The sequence below is a fragment of the Balaenoptera ricei genome, chromosome 1 (assembly GCF_028023285.1).
Source record: "Balaenoptera ricei isolate mBalRic1 chromosome 1, mBalRic1.hap2, whole genome shotgun sequence".
Classification (NCBI taxonomy): domain Eukaryota; kingdom Metazoa; phylum Chordata; class Mammalia; order Artiodactyla; family Balaenopteridae; genus Balaenoptera; species Balaenoptera ricei.
In genome coordinates this window covers 188,473,462-188,485,500 of record NC_082639.1, presented here as the reverse complement: position 1 = coordinate 188,485,500, position 12,039 = coordinate 188,473,462, and the positions used below count along the sequence as shown (strand labels likewise).

Below are 12,039 nucleotides of genomic sequence, written 5' to 3'. Positions count from 1 at the left end.
CTACTTTCTGTTTTTGTGAATATCGCTATCCATTTCATATAACTGGAATCACTCAATATGTGGTCATTTATGTTTCACATCTTTCACTTAGCACAGTTTTTCAAGATTCATCCATGTTGTAGTATGTATCAGTACTTTAATCCCTTTCATGGCAAAATAGTATTAAATTGTATGAATATACCAGATTTTGTTTATCTGTTCATCAGCTGATGGACATTTGGGTTTTTTCCACCTTTTGGCTATAATGAATAATACTGCCATAAACATCTGTTTACAAGTTTTTGTGTGAACATCTGTTTTCAGTTCTCTTGGGTATATACCTAGGAGTGGAATTGCTGGGTCATATGGTAACCCGTGTGTTTAACTTTTTGAGAAACTGACAAAGTATTTTCCAAAGTGGGTGCCCCATTTTATGTTTCCACCAGCAGTGTATGAGGATTCCAACTTCACAGACTTGCCAATGCTTGTTATCTTTTTAATTATGACCATCCTAGTTGATGTGAAGTGGTAGGTATGTACTTGTGGTTTTGATTTGCATTTCTATACAGACTATGATGTTGAGCAACTTTTCATGTGTTTATTGGCCTTTATATATCTTCTTGGGAGAAATGTCTATTCAAATCCAATGTCCATTTTAAAAACTGGGTTTTTTTTTTTACTCATAAGATTTTAAAATATATTCTGGATACTAGATCCTCATCAAATTTATCATATGCAAATACTTTCTCCCATTTTCAGGTTGTCTTTTCACTTTCCTGATAGCGTCCTTTCCTTTTGGTACTTTTACAAGATGGAGGGCTTGAATGTCACTTTCCAACCATGCTTTTCTTATTTTTTAAAAGTCTCTATTGTTCTTTGCAGAAACTAACAGGTAGCCAGCCTGCAAAACTGAATTCCAGCCCAGCATCACAATGCAGAATTTTGAAGGGTGGACTGGAAGTTAATAGACAATAACTTAATAAATGGCACATAGGAAGGTAAGAGTTCATTATCAATTATAAATTGTTTTTTTCTTTACAAAAAAAAAAAAACTTTGATACTGTTGATCCTCTCTTTTAAGTGATTGTTTCCATTTCATTAATATCTGTTCTTTCTTGTTTCCAGCCTTATAACCTCTTTGGAATTTGGTGGGGGGGGGTGCTTATTTCTTAAAATGAATGCATAGGTCAAGGATTTTCAGTTTTTCTTCATTTCTAGTGTGAGCATTTAAAGTTAAAATTGCCCTCTAAACATGATTTTAGCTGTCACATTTGTTTTGACATATTTTTATTATTATTCAGTTCAAAATATTTTCTAAATTTTATTGAGATTATTTTCTTTTTCTTATGGGCTACCCATGTATTAATGAATTTCCAAACATTTGGGGTTTTCAAGTTATCTTTTTTTGTACTAATATGTACATATATAATAATGTTATATATATAATTAGTATATAAAATATTATGCAATAGTATACTTATCTTTTTATATAAGTAAATAAAATAGTATATAATATGTATACACATATGGATAAATAGAAATTTATAAGTATATATTATAAAATATATAGATAATTTAGTACAGGCATACGTTTGAAATTGTTATATCTTCTGCATGGATTGCAAATTATGATGATATGTCCTTCTATCTCAAATAACTCATTTATGTTAAAGTCTACTTTGTCTGATATTAATATACATACATCAATCTACCTTTGGTTAGTATTTGCATAGTGTATCATTTTCCAAATATGTCCTTTTAACTTTGTGTTGTCTGTAATAATCAAGTTTTTGTAGTAATTAAGTCTGTAGTAGCAAGTTTTTGTCTTTTTTTTCATTCAGTCTGTCAATGACTGTCCTTTTAATGGAATAGTTTGGTCAATTTACAGTTAAGTAATTAATTATTACATTTGGTTTTAAGTCGACCATCTTACTATATTTTTCTATTTGTTTCAAATGCTCTTTCTTTTTCTCTCCTTTCTTTTCTTCATCTTGATTCTTTTTTCAGTGTTCAATTTCCCCACCTCTATTAGCCTATTTATTAAACATTTGTTTAATTTTGATTTTAGTAGTTACTCCAGGGGTTATAACAAACATCCTTGAGTTATTAAAGTTGTATATAAATTAGAACTTGTAACACATGCTGGACAGCACAGGACCTTAGAAATTCTTAATTCAATTCAATATATCTTGTCTTTTATGTTATTATTTTGTTAATCCCACAGTCATTTTCATTATTATTTTCACAGTCAATTTGCATTTACTCATGTTGTTCTTTATTCTTTCCTTCACTACATTGCTTCCATCTGTGATTTTTCCCTTTGCCTAAAAGTCTCCATTTGGTATTTCTGGAACTGTGAGTCTGCAGTTAGTGAATTCTCTCAAGATTGGCTTATTTCAATACTTTTTATCTTGCTCTCATTTGAAGGATTTGTTCTAGCTCAGCAGTTATCTTTTTTGAGCGTCATTAAGATATCATTAAGATGTCTTTTGGCTTCTTAGGCTTCCATTGGGAAGTCAGCTCTTGGTCTAATTTTGCTCCTCTAATGCCAATACTCTTTTTTCCCTATGCATGCTTTTAAAATTTTTTTCCTATCTCCAATTTTCAGCAGTTTTACTATGACATGCCCAATTTTACTTTTCTTTGAACTTATCTTGCTTGGAGTTCCTAGTATTTCTTGAATCTCTGGCTTGATGTCTCTCATCAATGGGAAATTCTCAGCTACTATCTTTTAAAATACTGCCTCTTCCTCATTGTCATTCTCCTCTCCTGCTGCTGTGGTTCTATTAAGATTTGTGTTTGGTGTTTTATGTGTTCTACATATTTCTTTTTCCTCTTTTCTGTATTACCCATTCCGGCTTTCTTTGTGTTTTATTTTGGATATTTCTTCTGATTTATCTTTTAGTTCAATAGTTTCTCTTCAGCTCTTTCTAATCTTAGGTTAAACACATCCATTCTTCTAAATTTCACCTGTCATATTTTCCTGTTCTAGAATTTCTATTTGATTTCCATTTTCAATATTCTCTGTCAATTCCTTGAACATATTACTCATAGTCTATTTGTTGTTGTTGTATTGGTCCAATAACTTCATTTTCTTGATCTCCTGTGGATCTGTTTTGTCTGTCTTTTACTTTTTTGGAATAGCCTGTGTGTTTGATTCAATGCTGGATATTGTATATTAAAAATTAACAAGTTAAGAGTCTGGATGATGTCACCTTAATCAAGACAGCATTTGGTTTTGCTCCTGGCAGGCAGAGAGGCTAAGAGAAGAAGCAATTCCTGATTGTCTTTCTCAAAGGAATAAAAATGTTAAGGGCTTCAGTGCTGTGATGGGTGGTCTATTTCTAGTACATTCTTACTCATAGGTTAGGCCTTTCAGAGTCCCAGCTGAAAACATGGGGTGTTTATTAGGGCCCTTCCTTTCTCGGGGTCCTTAAATTTCAATGTTCATCTCCCTACCTCATGAGTCTGTCAAGGATCTACTCATTTTATCAGCCTCTCAGTTGCTTCCTTCCAGTCAGTAACTGCCTTTAGGGAGAAGCCCCCACCTCCCAAAGCCAGATCACCTCTTTGAGCCTCTTTTTCTTGCAGACCAGGCCCTCACAACTCCTCACACATAACCCTGGTAGCTATGCCATGCATTCAAAACAGTACCTTTTGTTAAAAAACATTTTGTCCTAGCTGTTCACAGCAGGAGAATTGGTTCCAGCTACTTAATTCACCATTGCTGATACTGGAATTCCTCCATGCAAAAAAATTTTAAGTTTATATGGTTGATTTAACAATTTTTTTCCCTTAATTGCTTCTGAATTCTGATTCGTGGTGAGAGAGACCTTCACCATTTTACTGTTATTTAGAAGTTTGTGTTTTGTTATAGTTCTTTTATGGTTTCAGCTTTTACATTTAAATTTTTGATACATTTGGAATTTATCTTGATTCACTGAGGTTATATACAACTTACTTTTATTTCTGATGCCCACCTCTTTATCTATCTTCATTTATTGGATAGTCTATCTTTATGTCACAGACTTGAAATTTTACCTTTTTATATAGTAAATTAACCTGTGAATTTGAATCTCTGGAATTTCAATTTTTCTATTGTTTCATTGTATGTCCCTGTTCAAGTGTCTGTGTGACATTCTTTTTTTTTTATGACTTTAAGATTGACTGTCATGCAATACTCTGCATGCATTTAAAGTAAATAATTTGATCAGTTATGATATATATATACACTAGTGAAACCATCACTACAATCAAAATAATTAAAATTTTCTTGTGCCCTTTTTTAATTTATCACAAACTCTGATGCCACCCATTGTGACTAAGCAACAAACTGTCATTTTAATCTGCAGTTTCTAGACATTTGATAAATGGAATCATGTAGAATATACTCATTTTGTCTTTTTATTCAAGTTATTTTGAGACTCATCTATGTTGTTGTCTTTGGCATTAGTTTGTTCCTTCTTATAGTTAAGTAATAGTATTCTATATATTTGTTTATCCATTCACCTGTTGTTGGACATTTAGGTTGACCCCGATTTTGGGCTATCACAAGTAAAGCTGCTATAAAATTTTGTATCTAAGACTGTGTGGATATAATGCTTTGGTTTCTTTTGAATAACGACGGAATGGCTAGGGCTTCCCTGGTTGCGCAGTGGTTAAGAATCTGCCTGCCAATGCAGGGGACACGGCTTCGAGCTCTGGTCCAGGAATATCCCACACGCCGCAGAACAACTAAGGCTGAGCGCCACAGCTACTGAGCCTGCGCTCTAGAGCCCGTGAGCCACAGCTACTGAGCCTGCATGTCACAACTACTGAAGCCCACGTGCCTAGAGCCCGTGCTTTGCAACAAGCCAATGCAATGAGAAGCCCACGCACCACAACAAAGAGTAGCCCCCGCTCGCCACAACTAGAGAAAGCCGCGCACAGCAACGAAGACCCAACACAGCCAAAAATAAATAAATAATTTATCAAAAAAAAAAGATGGAATGGCTAGCTTGTATGTGTAATTTTCTGAAATTGCTCAACTATTTTCTAAAGTGCTTGTATTCCAATAAGAAGTGAATGAGATTTCCAGCTGATATGCATCTTTATCAACACTTGATACTGTCAGTCTTTATAAGTTTAGTTATGCTTATGGATGTATCTCACTGTGATTTTTATTAGCATCTCCTTTAAGATGCAATTTATGACTCTACTACCCAAAGCAATCTACAGATTCAATGCAATCCCTATCAAACTACCACTGGCATTTTTCACAGAACTAGAACTAAAAATTTCACAATTTGTATGGAGACACAAAAGACCCCGAATAGCCAAAGCAATCTTGAGAACGAAAAATGGAGCTGGAGGAATCAGGCTCCCTGACTTCAGACTATATTACAAAGCTACAGTAATCAAGACAGTTTGGTACTGGCACAAAAACAGAAATATAGATCAATGGAACAGGATAGAAAGCCCAGAGATAAACCCACACACATATGGTCACTTTATCTTTGATAAAGGAGGCAAGCATATACAGTGGAAAAAAGACAGCCTCTTCAATAAGTGGTGCTGGGAAAATTGGACAGGTACATGTAAAAGTATGAAATTAGAACACTCCCTGACACCATACACAAAAATAAACTCAAAATGGATTAAAGACCTAAGTGTAAAGCCAGACACTATCAAACTCTTAGAGGAAAACATAGGCAGAAAACTCTATGACATAAATCGCAGCAAGATCCTTCTTGACCCAGCTCCTAGAGAAATGGAAATAAAAACACAAATAAATAAATGGGACCTAATGAAACTTAAAAGCTTTTGCACAGCAAAGGAAACCATAAACAAGACCAAAAGACAACCCTCAGAATGGGAGAAAATATTTGCAAATGAAGCAACTGACAAAGGATTAATCTCCAAGATTTACAAGCAGCTCATGCAGCTCAATAACAAAAAAACAAACAACCCAATCCAAAAATGGGCAGAAGACCTAAATAGACATTTCTCCAAAGAAGATATACAGATGGCCAACAGACACATGAAAGAATCCTCAACATCCTTAATCATTAGAGAAATGCAAATCAAAACTACAATGAGGTATCATCTCACACCGGTCAGAATGGCCATCATCAAAACATCTAGAAACAATAAATGCTGGAGAGGGTGTGGAGAAAAGGGAACACTCTTGCACTGTTGGTGGGAATGTAAATTGATACAGGCACTATGGAGAACAGTATGGAGGTTCCTTAAAAAACTAAAAATAGAACTACCATACGACCCAGCAATCCAACTACTGGGCATATACCCTGAGAAAACCATAATTCAAAAAGAGTCGTGTACCAAAATGTTCATTGCAGCTCTATTTACAATAGCCAGGACATGGAAGCAACCAAAGTGTCCATCATCGGATGAATGGATAAAGAAGATGTGGCACATATATACAATGGAATATTACTCAGCCATAAAAAGAAATGAAATGGAGGTATTTGTAATGAGGTGGATGGAGTTAGAGTCTGTCATACAGAGTGAAGTAAGTCAGAAAGAGAAAAACAAATACAGTATGCTAACACATATATATGGAATCTAAGGAAAAAAAAAAAAAAAAAAGGTCATGAAGAACCTAGTGGCAAGATGGGAATAAAGACACAAACCTACTAAAGAATGGACTTGAGGATATGGGGAGGGGGAGGGGTGAGATGTGACAGGGTGAGAGAGTGTCATGGACATATATACACTACCAAATGTAAAATAGATAGCTAGTGGGAAGCAGCCGCATAGCACAGGGAGATCAGCTCGGTGCTTTGTGACCACCTAGAGGGGTGGGATAGGGAGGGTGGGAGGGAGGGAGATGCAAGAGGGAAGAGATATGGGAACATATGTATATGTATGGCTGATTCACTTTGTTTTAAAGCAGAAACTAACACACCATTGTAAAGCAATTATACTTCAATAAAGATGTTTAAAAAAAAGATGCAATTTAAAGGTAAGATCTTTCATGTACTTATCTTCTTTCATGAAGTGTCTGTTCAAATATTTTGCTCATTTTACATATTTTTTTCCTTCTCATTAGTTGCAAGAGTCCGTTTTATTTTGGGAGCATATGTTTCTCAAATACCTTCTCCTAATCTTTGGCTTGCCTTTTGATTTTCTTAATTGGTTTTGAAAAACAAAAGTTTTTAATACTGATTAAGTCCATACGTTGATGTCTTCAAATCTACAGATCAATTTGAGGACAATTGACATCTTTACAATATTGGTTCTTCCAATCTATGAATATGACATATTTCTTCAATGTCTTCTTTAATTTCTCTGAGTTGGGTTTTAGGGGTTGTTCTCAGAAAACAATGGCCCACAGGCCAAATTCAGCTCATGGCTTGTTTTTTGTATGGTCCGTGAGATAAGAATAATTTTTACATTTTAAAGGGTTGTCATAAAAATGAAGAATAAAATGGAAAAGATACTACCCGCAGTTCACAAACCTAAAATATTTCATATCTGGTCCTTTACATAAAAGTCTGTCAGCCCTGTTGTAGAGAATTGTGTATAGAGGTCTTGAACATAATTCATTAGATTCATTCCCAGGTATTTTATACCTCTGATGCCATCAAGTGACATCTTTTATGGCTAAGTTTATTTAAAATGTTACATGCCTGGTACAGAGTGGTTGTTTAATGGATATTCAACAAAGAAATGAAGAAAACCATTTTCATTTTCAGAAATAAATTTGTGAAACAGCCTGCTAAAGGATGCTGAATTAAGACCATGACAGATCAGCAAAAGGAAGACACAGGAAAGAGATTCTGAAGAGTGTAGATTTCCTTTCTGTCTTGGCTTTCTGCCTCTGCGCTTTCCTTTTCGGCCCCCCGCCCCACTGCTACTTCCTCTGACAAAGACTTCTGACACCTTAGGGACATGGATGTTGGTGCTATACCATCGAGGAAAACATAAAGGCATTATTTTTTCAATTTTATTTTCTTACTGTTCATTGCTGGTGTATTAGCGAGGGTTCTCCAGAGAAACAGAACCAACAGGATAAATAGATAAAGGATAGACAGACAGATATTCTAAGGAACTGGCTTGCATGATTGATTCTGAGGGCTGCTAAGTCTAAAATCCATAGGGCAGGCCTGCAGGCTGGAAACTCGGGTAAGAGTTGCTGTTCCAGTCTTGAGTCCAAATACTTCAGGGAATCAGGCTGGAAACCCAGACAGAGTTTCTATGCTGACGTCTCGAGGCGAATAGCCTCCTCGGTAAAGCTTAGCCTTTGCTCTAAGACGTTCAACTGATTGCATTAGGTCTAACAAAGACTCTCTCCTTGACCAAACTTTAACCAGGTGCTCCTAAACTCCCTTCTCAATTAGGCTCTGACTTTTGAACTTCTGTTATTTGTCTCTGCATTCCTCAATTTTAGCAAGGATCCTGCTAAGTCAGTTTAGCCAGAATCTCCCACCCTCAATATCTGACATCTGGTTCCTCCTCCTCCTCGAGCCCTGTCTGATCAGCCCACCTGCCTCCCGCAAGAACCCTGTCAGGTCAGTTTAGCCAGAATCCGGCCCCCACTCCGCCCCCCTTTCCCCTCATGTTTTCTCTTGGCCGTTTTCCGTTCACGGACATGCCAGCCACGCCCAGCCGTCTCCTGGGCTACAAATTCCCACCTTCTCTTGTCTGGAATTGAGCCCAATCTCTCTGCCCTAGTACAAAACCCCACTGTAGTAGACGCCCTGAATAAAGTTTGCCTTACCGTTAACGAGCGTCAGCGATAACTTTTCTGTAACTCTTCCATCCACAGGGGACTCGGACATGGGTTCACCAATCTGGTCACCCATCCTATTTGGCTTCAGCCTCTGCCTTATTTTTCCTCGTGTCTGTAAAATCACAGGACTAGGACCTCGCTACTAAACATGTGGTCCTCAGAGCAGCAATACCAGCAACACCTGCGACTGCGTTAGAAACGCACAATCTTGGCTCCAAAAGTTATCCTTGTGGACCTTTTCTTTTTGTTTCGGCTTTCTTTCCTGTCCTGCCAGCTGTATACTTGTATGTACATTTTTCAGTGTTTTCTGTGGACAATAAGTTAAAAATTGATTCTAGGAGCAACTGCGTTAGCTGCGTCCAGCTGGGTTCTTCAGACGCAGGGCAGCGTTTGTGGAGACAGCTTCGCCCGCCGCTGAGAGGCTGCCACAACCGGCCACAAGCCGTGAGGACGCGGTCCGCTCGCGGCGTGGTGCCTCCGCCCACCCCTACGAAACTCCGCCTCATCTTGGCTGCCCGCGAGACCCCGACTGGCTCAGTCACAGCGGCCACCGGACCGCCACGAAAACCCGGACTCCTGAAGTCGCTGGGGTCGTCGGGGGTGTGGCGGGGGCGGGGGGCGGGGGGCCTCACGGAGCATGCGCAGGGAGGGTGCGCGCACATGCGCAGTGCCGGCGCAGGGTCGCGCGCTGGGGTGTCTGGCGGCCGGGAGGCTGCGCGCGCGGTTGACGTGCTCGGTGGCTGCGGCGGCGGCGGCGGCAGGGCGTCAAGAGGAGAAGGGCGGGCGGGGCCGGGGGCTGAACCCGGAAGTGGGTCGGTGCCAGAGCGAGCGCGCCCGGAGTGGAGCTCAGCGGCCGGGAGCCAACGGGGAGCCCTGGGTTCCCGGTAATGGACGCGCGGCGCGTCCGCGCGGGGAACCTGCGCGGGGAGCGGGTTGGCGGGCGGCGGGGGCGCCCTCGGCGGCGCGGTCTCCACCCGGCGGGGCCTGAGGAGGCTCTGCTCCGGCGGCCGTCCCCCGGGTGACCCGCTCTCCTCTCCGCGCCTCCCGGGGCCGTCCCGCCGGGCGCCTCCGGCATTTGGACGCTCGCCGACCCCGAGGAGGTGCGCCTAGCCGCCCCTGGGAAGCGTATTAATGGGGGACGTGGGTTTCGCGGCCGCGACGGCCTGGTTGTCACTGTCCCGGCGCCCCTGCACCGCGAAGGTGGCCGCCTCGACCTGCACCCACGGCGGGCTCCGCGGAGCCTCCCCTTCTGCCCCCCTTTCCCCTACCCGGTTCGGGAATCGGGCCTGCAAGGTGTGTTCTGCCTCCTTTAAAATTATTCTTTTGTTGGCTGTGTTTTCTAACCCGGCCCTCCTTGTTCTCCGCCCTAAAATCTCAGCCACGAATGAGTGGAAGCGGTGACTTTATCATAATTTAGTTCCCGTTTAGGAAGGATTTGTTGACAATGCCGCGAATGATTTAGGATCGCTTGGCCATGCAGTTATTTTTCATGGTTCTTACTCTTTTCGCAGACCATGCAACCCTCGGGCACGCCCCTCCAGAAGCTGTTATCCAAGACAATCTAGTTTTCCTTCATAAATCCCTCAAGACACTTATGAAGTTTCTTGTTCTGATACCGTTGTACTGCAATGAAGAAAAGGAGAAAGGTTACTTCACATCTTGACGAGAAGATCCATCTAGGCTACCATAAAGATTCTTCGGAAGGAAATGTTGCAGTGGAGTGCGAGCAAGTAACTTACACTCGTTCTACAGAAAGACCAGCTCCTGAAGCTCTTCGCTGTTATCAGGAACTTCCTCCCTCTCCGGATCAGAGAAAACTTCTGAGTTCTTTGCAGTACAATAAGAACTTGCTGAAGTATTTAAATGATGATAGGCAGAAGCAGCCGTCTTTCTGTGACTTACTTATAATAGTAGAAGGAAAAGAATTTAGTGCGCACAAAGTCGTCGTTGCTGTTGGCAGTAGTTATTTTCATGCGTGTTTGAGCAAAAATCCAAGCACGGATGTTGTCACCCTGGATCACGTAACGCACTCCGTTTTTCAGCATTTGCTTGAATTTCTTTACACATCAGAATTTTTTGTGTACAAATATGAAATCCCTCTTGTTTTAGAGGCTGCAAAATTCCTGGATATTATAGATGCAGTTAAGCTGCTAAATAACGAAAATGTTGCCACTTTTCAGTCTGAGCTAACTGAAAAATCATCACCAGAAGAAACACTAAGTGAGTTAACTGGAAGACTATCGAGTAATCATCAGTGTAAATTCTGTAGTAGACATTTTTGTTATAAGAAGTCTTTAGAGAATCATTTGGCGAAAACCCATAGATCCCTTTTATTAGGGAAAAAGCATGGGTTAAAAATGCTGGAGAGAAGTTTTTCCACAAGGAGATCAAAACGGAATCGGAAGTGCCCTGTTAAGTTTGATGACACCAGTGATGATGAACAAGAAAGTGGTGATGGATCAGACAATTTGAATCAAGACAGTTTTGATAAGGAAAAGTCAGATAGAAATGATTCTGAGGATCCCGGCAGTGAATGTAATGCTGAAGAGGATGAGCTAGAGGAGGAAATGTCAGATGAATACTCTGACATTGAAGAGCACAGTGAAAAGGATCCCAATGATGCAGAAGAGGAGCCTGAGGCTGGTGATTCTGTCGGAAGCATTCATGAGGGATTAACCCCTGTAGTCATTCAGAACAGTAACAAAAAAATATTGCAGTGTCCCAAATGCGATAAGACATTTGACCGCATAGGTAAGAAAAGACAGCTTGTTTCCTGTCTCTAATAACTTACTTTTCATGGATATTTTAAAGGTGATAGTTAGAAACTAAACTTTGAAAGCAACTTTTAAAAAGAAGACTTAAGTAGGGAGGATATTTGATTTTTGATACATATTTTATCCTGTTATTATAGGTTTGTTGTGATTCAGGAATTAAGTATTTATATTACCCTTTATTTTCTCTTCCTCATGTCCTGGCAGTAGGTGACGGATCATTAGTTCCTGTATTTAGTGTGAAAAATTCCAGAGTATCAATAATTATGAATGTAGAGCTTTGATTTATATGCTAATTTAATTTCATAGGTAACTGATATTTTTGAGTCATTATAGAAAATTGAATTAGGTTATATTAGATATAATTTAATAATTTGTATACTATTTCCCCTTGAGCATGGTAATATGTGAGTCATAAATATAGTCACTTTTCCAGTATCCAGTACTGTTTAGAATTGGGATGTTTCAGATTAGTCTAATACATAGTTAGGAATAAAACTGTGCTAAATGTAATTTCATTCTGTAGACAGAGACTTAAGGAAGTATCCTAATAGT

The 12,039-nt window shown here is 39.5% G+C and overlaps 2 protein-coding genes across 7 annotated transcripts in view; one reads left to right on the top strand and one right to left on the bottom strand.

The window, feature by feature from the left end:
• Positions 1 to 9,295, bottom strand: part of CRB1 (crumbs cell polarity complex component 1) — a 265,758-nt gene extending 256,463 nt beyond the window's left edge. For 2 of the 5 annotated variants that reach the window (XM_059942885.1, XM_059942896.1), the window contains exon 1: positions 8,702 to 9,295. In XM_059942885.1, coding sequence (XP_059798868.1) covers positions 8,702 to 8,786 — 85 coding nt within the window. In that variant the 5' untranslated portion in view covers positions 8,787 to 9,295. The remainder of the gene's footprint in view (positions 1 to 8,701) is intronic. The other 3 variants (XM_059942890.1, XM_059942903.1, XM_059942909.1) reach the window with 2 other exon arrangements.
• A 193-nt stretch (positions 9,296 to 9,488) lies between these two features.
• Positions 9,489 to 12,039, top strand: part of ZBTB41 (zinc finger and BTB domain containing 41) — a 39,163-nt gene continuing 36,612 nt past the window's right edge. The window contains exons 1-2 of one of the 2 annotated variants that reach the window (XM_059906018.1): positions 9,489 to 9,597; positions 10,225 to 11,464. In XM_059906018.1, coding sequence (XP_059762001.1) covers positions 10,342 to 11,464 — 1,123 coding nt within the window. In that variant the 5' untranslated portion in view covers positions 9,489 to 9,597; positions 10,225 to 10,341. Of the gene's footprint in view, positions 9,598 to 9,717; positions 9,814 to 10,224; positions 11,465 to 12,039 lie in introns of those variants that run through there. The other variant, XM_059906028.1, reaches the window with a different exon arrangement.